General features: G+C 40.8%; 1 protein-coding gene across 1 annotated transcript in view; it reads right to left on the reverse strand.

Moving 5' to 3' along the window:
* Positions 1-18,482, reverse strand: part of TAOK1 (TAO kinase 1) — a 72,225-nt gene that overhangs the window by 23,088 nt on the left and 30,655 nt on the right. The window contains exons 5-12 of the mRNA XM_029912501.1: positions 13,054-13,155; positions 10,756-10,801; positions 9,824-9,920; positions 8,884-8,997; positions 7,834-7,925; positions 4,888-4,981; positions 2,816-2,897; positions 278-445 (exon numbers count right to left, since the gene is read on the reverse strand). Of these exons, the coding sequence (XP_029768361.1) occupies positions 278-445; positions 2,816-2,897; positions 4,888-4,981; positions 7,834-7,925; positions 8,884-8,997; positions 9,824-9,920; positions 10,756-10,801; positions 13,054-13,155 (795 nt within the window). The remainder of the gene's footprint in view (positions 1-277; positions 446-2,815; positions 2,898-4,887; positions 4,982-7,833; positions 7,926-8,883; positions 8,998-9,823; positions 9,921-10,755; positions 10,802-13,053; positions 13,156-18,482) is intronic.

An 18,482-nucleotide genomic window follows, 5' to 3' on the forward strand; every position in this document is an offset into this window, starting at 1 on the left:
ACAAACCCCTCAAGAAGGCAAGAAATGCCAGGATTTGCACCCTGGTTTCAAGTAGAGGTGCAAGTCCTGGCTTTCCTTTCCTACATTAGGAGTTTGCCCTGTTCTGGCTGGCTAGAAACAAGGGTGGACAAGGCCAGAGGCTGCAGCCAACCTGAAGCAATAACTCTGAGTGACAGGAACAGCCTCCATTCATCTTAATGAGTTTATTCTAAATCCTAATAATCATTATTAATATCTCCATGTTGAGAGATCCATCGTCTCTCTTGGCTCTTCTTACCTCCTCCTCTTCCTGTGCTTCTACTGCAGGCCCATTGTGCGCCTCCTGGAAAAGGAGTTTCTTCATTTTGCGATACTGCAGATTGTCCAGTTCTCTCACTGCATCCTTTGTTCTCTGAATCAGGTCTATTAACACTGTTTCAGGCCGCTCCCGAAGAACAAACATGTGCTGCAGAACACACACACACAGGTGACTAATATTTCATATCTCCAGTGCATATACTTTGCCGGAAACTACCTTCATGAATTTTGGTTGTATTTCTTCCTCCTCCCTAAATAGGTAGGATAAGAATGTAGCCTACAGCCATACTAGCTCAGGCTTATCAGATTTCAGAACCTAGATGAGTTGAGCCTGGTCAGTACTTTGATGGGAGACATCCATGGACTAGAGAGATGTTGCAGGAAAGTAGGGGCTGCAACTCAGTTCAGTGGAACTCTTCCTTCTGAGATCTTGCCTAGACTAAGGAAAAGGGTGTTTGATTTTAAATAGCACTTAAACCCTGTCTTCTCTGAGTGGTAACACCTTTAAAACACATTGGCTGGTCAGTCAATCACAGCCAGCTAACATGTTTATTAAAGGTGTTAAGCTCTGTCTCTACTCTACTCTACTGGTTGCTAAGTGGCATTTAAAATCTTAACTAACTTTTATTTTTTTAAACAGCCTTTTTCCTATTCTAGAGAAGGTCTAAATCTATACTCAGCATATGGCTCTTTCGGATGAGACATAAAACGGAGGTTTTGAACATTTATGGTTCCTTCTCACTTTCAGTTCTATAACTGCTGTGCTGTGCTGCTCAAATTATTAGAAAGACTTAGAATCACAGAATCATAGGACTGGAAGGGACCTCGAGAGGTCGTCTAGTCCAGTCCGCTGCACTCATGGCAGGACTAAGTATTATCTAGACCATCCCTGACACGTGTTTGTCCAACCTGCTCTTAAAAATCTCCAATGATGTAACAAGACTCTCAATTGAATCTAAATTAGCTCTTTTGTTATACCATGGAGAGAGGAAGGGTCACATGTGTCTGGGACCCTTAAACGGGGTCCACCACACCAGGTACAAGTACCTGTCCCCACCCCCAATCCCTCACTTGCTGCACTGCACTGCACTGATGGTTGCATTTTGCCAGAAGGTGAATGGAAACTAATCTGTGTGTGTTTGAAGGTGTTTTACCAGCCGTCTGGATGAACTGTGCTATATACATGTGAGTCAGCGTTAACAATCCTAGTAGTTTCATTCTGTTATTTTGGAAAGCAGTACTGCAATTTCCAACATTTGTCATATTTCCTACATCTCCCTATTAATTGGCATACAGCTGTTTGCTACTTAGATAGGGAAGGAACATATTCATAAAATTCACAAACATTTATTTTTCAACACAATTCTCTTTAATTAAAAAGTGTATTGTTGAAAATAAAACTGAACTTTAGAATTCTGACATGACACGCTACACTCCCCCTAAGCCCGTCAGTGGAGAATTATGTTTACTTTTTGAATGGAAAATCCTAGCAAATGTAAAGAACGGAAAAGCCTCATGATCACTTAAGCATTAAAACATACAAAAAGGTGACCATCTAAACCTGCGCTGTCAGCAGTCGTGTGCTGATAGTGCAAGAACTTGGAACATAAGTATTTAATAGAAAGCATCATTACAGTAAAAGATGAAAAATCAATGCCATAGCTTTTACAAGGAGAATGAAAAATTAACCAAAACAAAATCCTGAATGCCACTCGATACCGTCAAGGGAGTCCACAGAAGTCACATTTGTGTAAGGCCATATCAATACCTACTAGTAGATCGTCAAATTAAGTATATTCACTTAGGCATGCATCAGCTCATTGCAACGATTTAAAGACACTTACTGTGTTTCACTGCTAGAGAAAAGGAAATTAAATATATACAGCACATGGGAGAGGGGAGAAGGAGAAGAAGCCAGGCAACATAACAGGAGGAACTCTGCAAACAAGTGACATGTATCAGTGTCAAGAAAAGCAATATGAGGGAGAAAAATCCACTTGATCATACTGGAGGGTACATTTAAAATCTATGTATAAAGCACATAGGTGCTGGAATAATGTAAAAGCCTGCAGGAGTGTATATAGCACAGGATGAGAAGTAAAGAAAGATATTTTGCTAACCAATGCATGATAGCTCTGTCAGGATTAAGCATAGCAACCAAAGGGCACACAGAGTTTCAGGAACTGAAACTCTTAAGATTTGGTGGTCAGCCTATGGCACTTGCTGAATATTCCATTAGTAACTATGAAGATACAGCTGGGTCGCTGAATCATGTAGCTAGCTGCTTCAGACACTGAGTAGTAAAGTTAGGAATGCTTACAAGAAAGAGTGCAGTCCACAAAGTTGGTTAGTTCTTTAGCTTGAGAGTATTAGGGATAACAGACCAAGCATTGTTTAACCTTGGTCTAGAAGAGCAGCAGGTGAGAAAGAAAAAGTGCTGTAGAGCATTATACTTCATACAATCCTTTCTTTCTAACACCATCTGAAGAAAAAAAAAAGACAGGACAAGAAAGCCAACCTTCAGAAGCTCCTCTGATGTAGGCCTGTCTTGAGGAATTTTCTGGAGGCAAGAATCTACGAAGTTTCGAAAATAATCAGACCTATTGCAAGAGAAAAAAACGTTAACCGAGTTAACTGCTGACTTCTTCATTTTAAACATCTCATTAAGGAACCATCTGTAGCAAAAACAACCCCTCTGCTCCCCCGCCTCCCCCCAAAAAACCCCTCAACACTTGACACAACATATCTAAGTCAAGCCAGACTCCCTGGCTCCTATGTAGATCCTTTAACCTCAGCTGCCAAACTGGCTCAGAGTCAGAATGCAAGAATACTGTGCAATTCAAGAGCAAAGGAAATTTTGTACCTGTTATCTAAAGGCCCACATGATTCTGAATGCCTTCATTTATGGGGTAAACTTCCACACGTAAACACACTTTCATTTTGATGGGACAAATTTAACTATCAGATTCAACTAGCACATAGGCCTTGTGCCTGCCCTCTGCCCAGGGTCAGTTTAACCCCCAGCACACTGCATTAGCAGAATACCTAATATGTCTCAGACATGTCTTCCAAAATATTCTGGAATCCATTGGCAGCGTGGCCGTACAGGGGTAGGTGACTTTTTCATCTCTTTGGATGCTGAGCCTCTACGTTCTGCCCCTTCCTCATTTAAAAACACAGACTTTCCGACAGACGTTACTACTGACATGGAGATTATAGAACTTCCGAGATTTTCTTTTTCTCCCTCTCCCTCCAAAAACCCAGATAATTACTTGATTTTTCCTTCTACTAAAGTTTTCTAGCAAATTAAATTCTTGAATTTTTTGGGAATCATCTCCTGCCCTGCCCATCCATGAGGACTATCAAAATCAGATGTGCCATCAAGGATCATCGCAATACAAAGGATTAGTTAATGGCCCACCTAGGAAATGCTACCCTGCAAGGAAGCTTGTCCTGTGGACTTTGAAGCTGAATGAAGGAAATAAAACGAACCCACTGGAAAATTTTCCATCTTTTTTGCTATTTAAACTCTGAAGGGCCAGAGACTTTAAACTGAAGACAGAGATTCCTGGGGTTGCCTGCTGAGTCTGCCCTGAAAGAGGCTTTGAATTGACAGACCACTACAACTATCACTCTTAGGATTTAGATGGTGCCTCATTTGTGTAGATGTTTGCCTGCTTTAACCTGTAAAGAGTTCTCATTCTTTTTTCCTAGCTGGTAATCATGTAGATAGTTTATTACAGGATCAGCTACAGGCGTGGTCTCTGGTGTAATATCTAGGATACTAATTGATCTGGGGTAGGCGACTGGTCTCCTGCGCCTGGAAGCAACCCAAATGTGGTGTGATTTTTGGTGTATGTGATCTTTTATCACTAAGTCCGGTTTGTCTGGGTGGCAAGATAGACTGGAGAATCAAAGGGGACTGTCTGTGACTCCATGGTAAGACTGTTATAGTGATGCAGGAGTTCACATTTGTTACTGACTTGATGAAATCTAAATCTAGAACATACCACCAGTTTGAGGTGTCTGCCCTGGGGTAGGCACTCATGGTCATGAGCCACTGCAGACAGCGTGACAATTATTACCAAGTTTTTTACTTTTGAAATTGATTCATCTGTATGCTGATTCAAAAGAAAATTTTCAGGACCAGGAGGCACAAAACGTGACTATTTTATGTGTGTTTGCAAACTCTATGTAACAACGGCAAATACATAATCAGTGGTTTTCTTCAGTGAGGTAGTGGTTCCACAAACCAAGATTTGGGTTTCATAAACTTTGTTTTTAATAATATAAAATAATCATTTGCTGCTAACCTCTAGGTTTCCAATGTTTAATGACACATGCCTACCGTGGGATTTTATGTTCTTACAGCAAGTCTGTTCCGTTTCTGGATTTGCTGCATTCCTAGTCTCTAAAATATTCACTTATTCAGTGGTGAATTTTGTGCACATAAAATGCACAGTGCACCTACTTATCAGCCTTTCAGCTCACATCTTCCCAACAGGAATCCAGCCATTACAAGAACTCAGCATGACAAAGCACTCCATTTATAGCAAGTCCCTACAACGCTTCTCTCTCAGTAATACTCACCATTCATTAGACTGTAGTGTAGGGGATTCATTCTGCGCTATGTGATATAAGGCACTCATTGCGTTCATATTAAACAAAGGAGGCTTCCTTTCCGCTATACATAAAAGAAAATAATTTTTATATAGAGAAATAGTCTCACAGTTTTCCCCTTAATTTATTCCCATTGCTTATAAAACTACAACAGTAGGACCACTAGTGCCTGAACATGGAGCCCCAAACCAACCCTAACCCTGCAACAAGATGTGCTGCCATGTGCTCCTATCATTGGTTTTACCCCTGCAGAAGATGAAAGCTCTTTGAAGATCAAATGTCTTGTCAAGCTTTCAAATTCTTTGGGTCGTCATGGTGGCGTACTCACTCTGAATTACCAAAATATAAATAAATCAGCAATAAGATCCACACTCAGTGGCTGCAGAGCCACAATATAGGCTCTGGCCAGTTTGTTATACCATTATTTTAAAACCTAAAAGTACTCAAAATCCAATAGGATGGTAGTGATGTGGACAAAGCTGGTTACTGAAGCTGTCACAAACATACTTCACTGACTGAACATATATATGTTCAGTCAATAACAAGCAAATTCTTCACTATTTTGAGGGTAGATTCTCTGGCTCTCCTTTCTCTTGCAAGCTTGTGTAGTCTCATAGGACCAACACAGTATGAAATTTTAATGAGGAAGGAGATGATCTCACCGAAACAACAGAATAGAAGGTTCGTCAGAATGTTTACTGGGTAAAACTATAAAACTGAAGCTCACTGCAAATATTCCAAGGAAACAGTTCAAATTATGACATTTATACCCAGGGGAAAATGCAACTGAAGAATTTTTTTTAACATAGGATTCAATTCCTATTTTTAGCTTTTTATGTACTACTGGTGCTTTGGCATACACACATTCTCCTCTCTACCTCCCACCAAGTACTTCACAATAATATATACAATGGATGTCAATGGACACTCTTCCATGTTTTGGGATTTAGTAAAATAGCCTCATGCCCCACCAGTTCACCAGAACTCTGAAACTGAGGGATGATGCCCCCCTTTGAGCCAAAAATCATACAAAAAAGCAAGCACACTTCATAATGCAGAAAATCAGTATGCAATAAGGCACAAAAGGGGTGTGGTCACCATGAGCTAACTGCATTCTTGGGACACTGGAACCAGCCAAACCTTTCTAGCCCACTCAGAGCATGATTATGTCATGATAGCCATGCCTCTTAAAGCTGCTTTATATTGGCAACAAAAGTCTTTACTCTGAAGGAGTCTCTTTTATCTACTGGAAGAAAATGAAGTTGACAGCCTGGAATGTTAGACAGCAATTTTAGCTAAACTGTGTGGTTCACATGGATTAGGGTATTTCTGAGAATGTTCACAAGCCAATCAGACTGTTCATTCAATCAATGACATTTTAGAACAAACAAGAAGATATGACAAGGCAGTTAATACCGCCCCAGTTACACTGGGATGGAGGAAGGAATAACTTTGCTACCTTAGGGGGCATTGGTATCGAAGTGCTATTATTAAGTTGGATCTTTATCATGAAAATATTATACATTAGGGTGAAAGAAATTGTCACGCACCTGTAACCCTTTTAAGCAGACATGCTGCTTTAAGTAGCCCATTCTAACTGCAGTGCCATGATTTATTTCCTGGGTGAGGGTGTTAATACTTCAAGACTGAATTGTTCCAAATCTTCCTTAAGAGATCTTCCAGACAAATTTATTCATGTGTGGCAACACACCCTGAATATAGCTATGAAGCTGTTTGTTTAACCCAGGGGTAGGCAAACTACGGCCTACAGGCTGGATCCAGCCCACCAACCGTTTTAATCCGGCCCTCAAGCTCCTGCTGGGGTAAGCATCGCCCGGAGCCTGTACCCCCCTGAGCCTGTCCCCATGCTCCAATCCCCTGCCCTGATCCCCCTCCCGCCCTCCGAACCCCTCAATCCCAGCCCGGCGCACCCTCCTGCACCCCAACCCCCTCATCCCCAGCCCCACTCCAGAGCCTGCACCCCCAGCCGAAGCCTGCAGCTCTTCCTGCACCCCAACCCCCTGCCTCAGCCCTGATCCCCATCCCGCCCTCCGAACCCCTCAGTCCCAGCCCAGAGCACCCTCCTACACCCCAAACTCCTCATCCACAGCCCCACCCAAGAGCCTGCACCCCCAGCTGGAGCGCTCACTCCCCAACACACACTCCACCCCCCCGCCCCAGCCCAGAGCCCCATCCCACACCCTGAACTCCTCATTTCTGGCCCCACTGCGGAGCCCACACCCCCAACCAGAGCCCTCACCCCCTCCTGCACCCCAACCCCAATTTCATGAGCATTCACGGCCCACCATACAATTTCTATTCTCAGATGTGGCCCTCGGGCCAAAAAGTTTGCCCACCCCTGGATTAAACCAAGCTTCATGAACATAGGACTCCTCAAGGAAACTTTACTCTGTATACAAATATTGAAGTTAACATTTTGCTTTTCAGTTTTAAAGCCATATGTGATTCTGGTACTTTAAGATCTATTTTTGTAAATTTTTCTGTGTGTGGATCATGCTTTTTCATTCAAAGGTTAACTGACCCCACACAGAGTGTAGACTCCGTAAGTGCTAGAGGGTTTGCTGTTTTCCTTGTCTATAAAAATCTCTTCCTTTGTGTAGTGAAAACGCTAGTTCAATTAACACGAAACTGGAAACTTACTCTTGATTTTTGATAAAGCACTTACCACTTCACTCTAAAGACCATGTCCTAAAGCCATCAGAACAAGGAAGCAAGCACAGGTCTCGGGCATGGTAACTCAGATCAGTACACTCCAGGGTTAAACAATTCAGACTCACAGAATGAAGTTTAAACATTCTTTTTAGTAGAAATTAAATATACTTTACAGCATTAACACCACAAGTTGGACACAGAGGAAAATCTGTCAGGTAGTACTTTTAAAGGAAGATGGCTTACCTAACTCAATACATGTTATTCCAAGAGACCAAACATCTACTTTGCCATCATACTGCCCTTCATCCATGGCTAAAATTACTTCTGGGGCCATCCTAAAACATAAAATTAAATTCTCATAAAATTCTACACAATCATTACAATACTCCATAAGCATTTCAATACTCCATAATTGGCCATGTTACAAATTGACTAATTTGAACTATTAAGATGGAAAGAAACATTGCACAGGATATCATGCATATGCCTGGGTCACTTCAGTCTGAATTTGGATCCCAACTTGGTGAACTCCAGAATGCAATACAAGTGGCAAAGCCTACACAATTCATTCTTGCCCTATACCCAGCTCTTCACATTTATGAGCATTACAACCCTGTTCCACCCACATCTCCAATACTCTAGTTGGCTAACCAATACTGGTGATGCAACTACCACATGAACATAAAAAACACCCACACTGAGTCAGACCAATGGTCCATCTAGCCCAGTATACTGATTTCTGACAGTGGCCGGTGCCACATGCGTCCAAGGGAGTAACAAAACAAGGCAACTTCGAGTGAAGCTGTATATACACCACAGATTAGATGTAGAAGATCAAACCATACAAGATGTCTGCAAAGATTTCTGTTTAATCAAACTGGACTTTTCTATGAAAAAAACCCTCTTTAGTCATTTGAACAGCCAGATGCCATGAGAACGTTTGATGTTTCAAATCATGGTATTGGTTGAATAAAGCATGCACATATTTGCTTCAGGAGCATCACTATAGCTACTTACAGTCAGGGTAAATATAATAGCAAAATGTATACAATTTATGAAAAGTAAATAAAAGTATTATACACACATAGGAGAGCACTGAACTGCCCTTTCCTTAAAATCTGAACAGATCAAACTTTTCATAGCACTTAATGTTATATTTGCAATGTACATTTTGATTTCAACAGAAATGTACTGTCTCAAACATGGATTTTAGTAAGGCCGAAACAAATTAGACAGCCTACTAAAAAATGTTACTTCTTGAAGCCACAGGTGTGTAAAAAAAACTTTCCTTACCAATATGGCGTCCCCACAAATGAATTGGCAGGAGATGCTATGGAAGCAGATCCAAAGTCAGCAAGCTTCACCTGGCCTGGCTCTGTCAGCAGGATGTTTCCTGCCTTGATATCTCTGGTTATGGAATACAAACATTACTATTACATCCCTAAGCAAGGAAAGCATCCATAAGACAGCCACAATGGAGTGTGCCATCATTCACAGGTTCAAATTATAGAACACACTGACCCCTGTATGAGAGTTTCAGTAATGAGGAGTCATAGCCTTAATAGTATGCCTGATCTTGGAATCTAGTTTAGTGTCTTGAAAAATCAACTTTAGATTTCAGTGACTTCTAACAGCACCAAGAATTATTTAAATGCCATGACTGCAATTCATCAAAACCGTAAGAGATGGCTAGCTCCCCTTTTTAGACATTCTACAAAAAAATTTAATAATTCCAAAAACTAACTCATTTTATTCCTACCAAAAATATTTAGACTGTTTGACTTCCTTTATTGCCATTTTCCCCTGTGTGTGTATTACATAAAGCTAGTTTTTAAGAAGGTTATTACTTTTCTTTATGGGGAAAAAATACCAAGCAACTTTCACACTGAAGCTGCCAAAAAGCTATTGAGCTAAACTATGTGCATAGTCAGCCTTGGTGTTCTGTGCTTCAAGGGATGAGCATCACCACTGAATTCTACCATATCAAATGGGAAAAGCACAGCAAATTCAAGTCACTACTATAGTAAACCAGATATAAAAGATAAGGGGATTTTTCTGGCATTTTAGAATTATTGTGAATTACTAATTCTAGAAATATGGACACTGCAAAAAAAAATAAAAAATCTCTACTTACAAATCTTAAATGTCATTTCCATCATTGGGGTGATCAGGCTGCAAACAACAAGATAAATTACCTGAAAGTGTGTGACACAGTAACTCTGTAAGTACTTACCTATGGATCATATTGTGAGAATGCAAGTATGCTAGTCCCTGGAGAGCACCATGGGTAATTGCTGCTATTTCCACCTCTTGCAATGGCTTTTTATGAACTTAAGGAAAGAGTACATTTGAAATTCATTATTAAAGAAAACAATGCAGTTTACAATGTTCAGCGAATACTTTCAAAAATGTAAACACAGACCTAGAAAACTATAAGTTCTAGTTTTACGAGGCCTATGTCCTGCATGAGAAGCGCACACCCAGTTTAGTAGTTGGAAATATATTATATAATCTGGAATCAGATGTAATCCTCTACTATAACACTGCAGCTACTCATTCTATCAAAAAAAGGCCACACTGCTAAATTCACATCTAAATTCTTGTCAGCTTTTCCATCATTTTACCAATGGTATTTGAGATGAACATTTAATTTAACATTAATGAACCTCAACAAAAAAAATTACAACAAATCTTTTCTCCCAGAACTCTTCCAGAGGCCAAATGAACTACTCTGTAGCTCATCTCAAACAGTTTGACAGGAAGTGAAGGTAGCTAACAAAATGCTTCATTTAGCAAACCCTTGCTACTGGGTGTAGTGACACTGTAGTCAATGGGACTACCCCTGGCACTAAGCATTATGCCTGACAGCCAGGGTTTGCAGAATTAAGCTCTAAAGCTGCATAAAAGGAGAATCTCAAATTCAAGGAATACAAACAGATGGTTGAAGACTTATTTAAAGATAGTAAGAGAAGACAAATTGTTTGCCTAGGAAAGCTATACACTACATAAAAATACTGCAGATATGTAAAATTTTGAGCTATTGCAATTTTTCATTCCCCACCCCCCAAAATAATTAAATAACTGAACACTGTAGAACAACTCTGATCCATAATCTGCTGGATTATAAATTTCTCAGTTTCAATCAAAGAAATCTTTGAGACATACCTTCTAGTAAGTCTGATGCCGATCCTAAACAATATTCCATAACAAGCTGTGTGGGGAGAAATCAAAATAATGTATTACAGAATACCTAGAGATAAATACATGGTGACTAGTTTCATCGGCTTGTGAGTAGTTAGTGATCCAGCATTCATTCACCTACTATGAATCTTACAACAGGAATTTGCCTTGTGTTCCGGCTGAAACTACCATCATCTCTCAAACCTTCAGAAAAATAAGCCTAGGCCCAAGATAATTTAGGTATTGGAAAAACAGATTTTACAAAACAATCCCAACAGCTGTGTTTCCATATTTTTGTTTAAATTCCAGTGAATTTAAATTCCCCTCAAACTTAGTTATACTATACATCTTTGATAAGGAAAAGAGAAGAAAAGGGAATTACATACTGTATATAAGGCAAGGGTCGTGTTCAGTGATGTATCCTTAGAACATAAAAGCAGTAGTAGAATGGTGTGAGGTTTACACTAGAAACTTTTGCCAGTTTAGCAATGTTGAATAGGGGTGTGATTAAAGACATGTTATGCCAGCAAAAGCCCTAGTGTAGATCAGTTATATCAGTATAAAAGTGCTTCTGCTGGTATAGATTATTTTTCTCAGGACACTGGTATAAGCTCTTCCAGCAAAAGCTCTGTCAGTATAAACTGCATCTACACTAGGTGGATTTGCTGATATAGCATCTTAGCTACACCCGCAAACCTTTCCTGGTGTAGACTAGGCCTAACTGGAGAATACCAGCTTCCAAATATGATGATACAATAATCTAATATTATTCCTAACATAGGGCCCTATTCTACCACTCTTACTGATGTTGAGCAGTACACCTCACTATAGGAACAATTCCCATTGAAATGAACAGAATTGCTCTTTTAGTAAAGAATCACACAGAGTAAAGTGGGCAGAATAGTGCCCACAGCAAATTACATACAAAAGAGATAAATAGAGTACATAATTACTTACCAGGAATGCTCAAATTATATTCAATAACTTTATCATATTATTTACGGCTAACCATTTATTTGTATTTAGATTAATTTAGTTATAATCAAATTTCTCAAAAACTTTAAACAAATATTGTATAGGTCTTATAGTACTACGGATATTGATTTATGAATAGTATTTACACATTAATATAATTTAATACACAATTGTTTTGTGATATTGAACTATTGCAATTTTATCAATGAACTGTGTGATGTGCAACTTCTTCCTGTATGTAGATAAATATATATATGCAATGAGCAATTCAAATGAAGAAAGGCTTTTTGACTGTATATGCACACACTCCTCTATAATGTTTGCAACCCAAACACTGCAGCACTAGTCTAGCACAGTGGTCCCTAAACATTTTGTCCGTGGCCCCCCCCTTACCTGGTCCGTGCCCCCCCGGGAGCCATGGCTGGGAGCGGGGCCAAGGTGAGAGCCAGGGGCCATGGCCAGGAGCAGAGCTGTGGCTGAGGTTGGGGCTAGACCTGAAGCTGGGGCCAGAGTGGAGCTGGGAGCAGAGCAGGACTGGGTAGCGCTCCCTCTCCACCCCCCATGAGGGCTTGTCTGGGGCCCCACTGCACCCCTAGGGGGGGTGCCCCACAGTTGGGAGACTACTGGTATTGTGCATAAGAGCCAGAAAGTGAAATTGATTATTCAGCTTTATGTCATCCAAAGGGTGTAAAAATGAAAAGGCAAAATAAATAAAATGGGTAAAAGTAAATTAGACTGTCCAAATAGGGAGAATTTAAAAAAAAATCTGTGATAAAACAAGTGATTTTAAAAATACAATTTTATAATCTGACTATCCATTTAAAAGAATGAATCAGTTATATATGGAACACAGTCAAAATGTAAAACACTGAACCACAGTTAATAGCTCACTGGGACATCTGATATACTGTTAGACAGTAAATAAAATTGCCATATTTTTTTCCAATGCAGTGAAAATTAATGAAATGCATTCTTCCTCTCCTCCAAGCAAGAATCAAATGGCCAAGTACTTGTTTTTTATTTAACAACCCAGCAATGAAATGAGTTCTGGGCACTAATATCAATATACCCCTTCAGGAAGGGAGGAGAAAGTTTTCAGAGTCTCTGGACTTGCCTTACATGGCTCACAGAATCCACTGAGCCTGGCTGCATATTTCTAAGCATCTTGGGGGCTGCACCTTTTCCTTATCAGTCTCTGTAGGAGACAGAGATTTCAGGTGCCTTCCCCTTCAGCCAGCTGGAGACAAGTGTTTACTTAAATTTGCCCTCAACCAAAACAAGAGAAGTGCAGAGTGGAGAGCAGCTTACCCATGCTGTATGCTCACGCAAATAGCAGCCTTTGTATTCTATACTGTTAGGATGTTTTATTCTTTGTAGGAACTTGACTTCCTTAATAATATCCTGCCATTTCTGTGGAAAAGAAAAAGAATAGGAAGAAACTTTACAAAATTGTTACTTAAAAGAAGGGGGGGGGAGAGAAAAAGTAACCTAACCAAGACAAAACGGGGGATGGGGGCGGGGGAAGACCTGCATCCTCCTCAAAATATTTGAAGTTTGGAATTCAAAAAAAGTTATATTAATACCATGACTCATACTGCTCAACTTTGCAACAAGAAAGTATCACATTTTACAATTTTATTTATCTAGAGAATAAAAATGTAAAGGAATTAGATTTTATGGCAAAGATCTCTCAATTAACGTAATATTTTATACACACGAATGCGCAGAACACAACACCACAACATTTGATATCTGAGCTCTCCTGCAGAGTCCACACTTCATATTCCAAAAATGAAGTTGTCCCTTCTTAGAGAACACAGTTTTCCCAGCCAGTCAAACACACACAACTGGCTGAAGGAGGTCAGGACTGCTGCCATCACCTTCTGTCACTGCCAGCTGCCTTAAAGCCAGTCGGGGAGGTGTAAAGACCCAGCCCTGTTAGTAAGTACATTACTTCAGGTCAACCTTAATTTGCCACTCACCAACTGTTTGACTATGTTCTCGATATCATTTCTCCTTTATCACTTTGAATCTTTACATATAGCAGTTTAAATTACCTTACTTACTGATAAGTGGATAGTTTTCAACAAGCAAAAAAACCCCCCATGTAAAACAGAGTTATGTTCTATGACAATATATTCTTAAAGGGACGCTGCCAATGTAAAGATTACTTTCAGTCTTCAAATTGTCTATCTGATGTTGTTAAAAGTAACACCTCATATTACTGTATGTAGCGTTGTTGTAGCTGTGTTGGTCCCAGGATATGAGAGAGATAAGGTGGGTAAGGAAATCTCTTTTATTTGACCAACTTCTACTGGCGAGAGAAGAAGCTTTCAAGCTTACATAGGCGCCTCTTCTTCTTGGAAGAGCTCTGTGTAAGGTTGAAAGTTTCTCTCTCTCTCACCCACTGAAGCTGGGCCAATAAAAGATATTACTTCCTCACCCACTTTGCACCTCACATTACTGTAACTTTAGGATTGGGGGAAAAAAATCTCTGTTTTCCCCCCACTTTCTGCATTTGACAGCACTTTGTGCACAGTCAGTTTCACTGTTTCCCCTGGAGAGTCGGTCAGCCAGCCCCCTTTTGTTTGCCCTGCACATGTGGTTTCGGGGGAGAAAAGCATTAAAAAATTAGGAAAATGTGACTGAAAAATAAAACTGGGCAAGGACACAGAGGGATGATTTTAGCACCTGAAGATACTTAACTCGTTTTTTTAACTGACTAGATTTCAAGGTCATAGTGTCCCTTTAACGTTGACACAAATAAATTATAAAAAAAATAACAGCTCTGATGTTAGTCAGAAGCAGAAAAATCTCCCTCATATTAAAATCACACGGTATTTCTCTGATTTCTTGGGTCTTATCAGCCCTCAGGTCCAATACCTTTTCTAGGACCCATGCAAGACAGAATTGTATAAACAAGGCCTACAAAACAAATACAGTTTAACAAAATACAGCAATGCAAAATCCAAAAAGAGTCCTTCAGAAAGAGACCTTCAAAACGTGAATGGAGAGAATACCTAAGACCAGAAAAATACATTTTTCAAGCCTTCTATTTACACAATGACTTTGTACTTTTACACCTCATGTCAACAGTTCCATCTTATCACCTATGCACAGAGTTGTCCAACTGTCACCCTATATTAATGTAAAGTTCAAATTGAAAAGAGGAACCATCGTATTTAATTTAGAAAGTAAAGGTGACTGACAAAGGGGGAGGAAAAAAGGGCTCCTTCTCTTTTTTGTTCTGACATAATGGATTACAGGTAGTTTGAAAGTTTTGTCAAAAAAATGTGTGTGCTTGCTTTTCACATCAAAAATTCAGATTTTGTCTACTCTGAAAACCTTATGGTGAAGGGGGAACTAATTAAACATCAACAAGCGTGGTCAAATACTACAGAAATGAGGGCCATAAAAGATAGACATAGAAACAGAGACTAAAGGAGACTGAACCCTGAACAACTGAAAGTGGAGTGAGATAGGATCTACCTAATCAGAATCCAGGATTGTTACTCTCTGTGTCACTCTGGAGCCTGTTGAGTCAGCTACAAGCATGGCTGAGAGCTCTTTTTGCTCAGCATATCACCAGGTTCAATCATCAGTGGATTTAGCAGTCTGTTACCATCCAATTAAGTTCTCAGCCATTTTGAATTAACCAGTTATACCCATGCAATGTACAGCCACATTACAGCAAGTCTCTAGGCCATTGGTGTCCCTTTGTTTATTTACAAGGAATGTACAAAGTCCAATCTCTCTGAATGCAGAAGGAACCAGGAATGATAGGAGCGATTTCTTAGCTTACAGCCCCCAAGCCTCTCAGGCAGGGGCGGCTCCAGGCACCAGCGCACCAAGCGCGTGCCTGGGGCGGGAAGCCGCGGGGGGCGGCCTGCCGGTCGCCATGCGGGAGGTCCGCCGGTCCCGCAGGCATGCCACCGAAGGCTGCCTCACTGCCGTGCTTGGGGCGGCAAAATACACAGAGCCGGCCCTGCTCTCAGGAAACACATGTTCCAAAAGCTGGCTCTAGCGTGTTCCGGGGTCACACTGCACTTACAGGCTCCTGCATGGCTTTCTTGCCTCTGTCTCAGTTGTCTGTTCTCACACATGCACACCCCTACCCAAGCCAATACTGACCCAAAAGCTCCCAAGCATGCGAACCCTCTCCCCCATTTGTCTGAGGTAGGGGTTTACACTTAGTTATGAGGACAAGTTCACATTTAATCTCAATGGGATTTTAACTCAACCCAGAACAAGGTTTCACCAAGCTCACAACATCATGCCAAGAATACTAGACCGTTGTGATCTCAGAGGTAACAACCAATCACCACCCTTATTCTACAGGTAAGTTATATGTAACAATTTCATTGGTTGTATGAGAGCGATCGCACAGATGGTGGATTACTCGGCCCAAATGCTACACCTGTGTGACAGCAGACACAATAAACTCCCTCAATACACACAGCACCTCACAGCAGCATCTACCTGCACAATCCCCCTGTACAGAAATCAGCGCAATCAGCGCACACAAAACACCCAAATGTCACTCTGAAACCTAGAGTGTCTGTCGAATCAGCGAGAAGCAATGGAAACAGCTACAAGCCAGGCTGAGAGCTCTTTTTGTTTAGAATATCACCAGGTTCAATCATCACTGGGATTTATGGTCTGTTAATGTCCAATTGTTAAGTTCTCAGCCATTCTGGCTTTTTTTATACACAGGACTTTATGAATTACATCCATGCAACAGTCCTTCTGCTACTGGTTTTTAATCAGATTAATTACAACTTGTTTGGTTAGCATTTGTAAAGACTTGTTTACACATTCCTGCTTAACACACTCTTCAGAGAGGGATGTATTTAATGATTCAACCACCCTGTCCCTTCAACTAAGGAGCGAGGGCTTCAATAGACATTTGGGACCCCTGAGAAGTCCTCTGATATAATTAAAGAAGGCCAGAGTTGACATTACTGATAAATCTAAGGTATAAAAGCAGCATCCCATCCTGCCTCACCCCAAGCGCTGGCTCCACAGCTCCCACTGGCCAGGAACCACAGCCAATGGGAGCCGCGGGGGCGGCACCTGCGGGCGGAGGCAGCGCGCAGAGCCACCTGGCCGTGCCTCTGCCTAGGAGCAGCCGGGACAGGTCACTACTTGTGGGGAGCTGCCTGAGGTGAGCGCCCCTTGGATCCAGCACCCCGAAACCCCTCCCACGCCCCAACCCCCTCCCGCACTCAAACTCCATCCCAGAGCCCACACCCCGCATCCCCTCCCACACGCTGAACCCCTCGTGGCCGTTCCTCCGCCTAAGAGCAGCAGGGACATGTTGCTGCTTCCGGGGAGCCACTCAGAGCCAGGTAAGCACCCTGCCAACCCCATGCCAACTGGACTATAAACCAGACTTTCTATGAAGATTAGAAATGTCGGTTTAGAGAGCTTTCCAGTTGGTACAAGACCGGATAACAGAGTTTTTACTGTACATCAACTAGTATTCAGCTGGTCAGTTCTATGCTTCCAGAGGCAACAAAAACAGGGTCAATCCAGGCAGGTTATTGACTAACCAAGTGTCTGACTACACATGGAAGTTTTACCAGCTATACTTGTAGAGTTATATCATTAGAAACCCCATATGGACACACTTATTGCAATATAAGATTGGCTTTTTTGGTTTAGCTTAAACCTCTTCTCAAGTAACATAAGCTACATTTAAAAAACAAAATGAAGCACACATAAGGATGTCCACATGGAAAGTTATACTGGTATAACTATATTGGTTTAAATTCACACTTTAGGTTATACCAGTATCACCTTCCCACATAGACAAGCCCTAGTAACAAATCAAGAGCACAGCACTACATACTTCAAAGGCCCCTCCATTTAGTTTTGGAACAAGGCATGCCCCTGTTTTAGATGGTCTCTGCCAGAGCCAATGAGAAAATCCTATTAAAAACAAAGGAATGCATAACTGATACTGTAGTGCCTTGGAGAGATTTGCAGTATATAGGCTAGATTACAATCTGAGCAAACCTTCTTTCAAAAACATTTTTTAAAAAGCAAAATAGAAAATGTTTTAACTGACTTTTTTCTTCAAAACAAAGATACACATCCATTGAAGACAATCAGAACCTATTTCTGAAGCATGAACAGTTCAGTTCATTCATGTGAACAAAATATTTATAGTTCATTGTAATTAAAAACAGTAGGACAAGAAGTAGGTACAAATTATACTTTCATCAGTACACAGTTAAACAAGTTAGTGCAGTAACAGAATAAAAAGAAACATAGGAAGTTTAGCTATGAAACTCGGATTTGAGGCTGGTTAGGAGAGACAGGTATCAGAAACTGCCAAAGAATTAAATGAATTTCAATTCTACAAAGTACAGGTGGCAAGTCTATCTCTGTGTTCATGGAAACCAAAAGGTTAGGCGCTGTCAGGTCAGGTCATCTATCCCTTTGCCAGTGCAGGACTGCTTACAACACAGGAGAACATAGCATAGGGGAAAATCTTCTTCTGACCACGTTGGGCAACAGCACCTGTACCAGTTCTACGAGACTATTCCATAACCTAATAGATTTCACTATCAGGAAGCATTCCAACCAAGCTATTCAACTCCAAGCCCTGGCTTTTCAAGCTTCCGAATTGGAGCGTCAAAATCACAAAGTACAAGCTAATGATCTCTGCTAGAGTGTTCTAGAAAAAGAAAAAAAAAATCTGGGGACTGCCATTAAAATATTTAATGTTTAAC

Source organism: Terrapene carolina, unplaced genomic scaffold (genome assembly GCF_002925995.2).
Source record: "Terrapene carolina triunguis isolate 2854851 unplaced genomic scaffold, T_m_triunguis-2.0 Scaffold231, whole genome shotgun sequence".
Lineage (NCBI taxonomy): Eukaryota > Metazoa > Chordata > Testudines > Emydidae > Terrapene > Terrapene triunguis.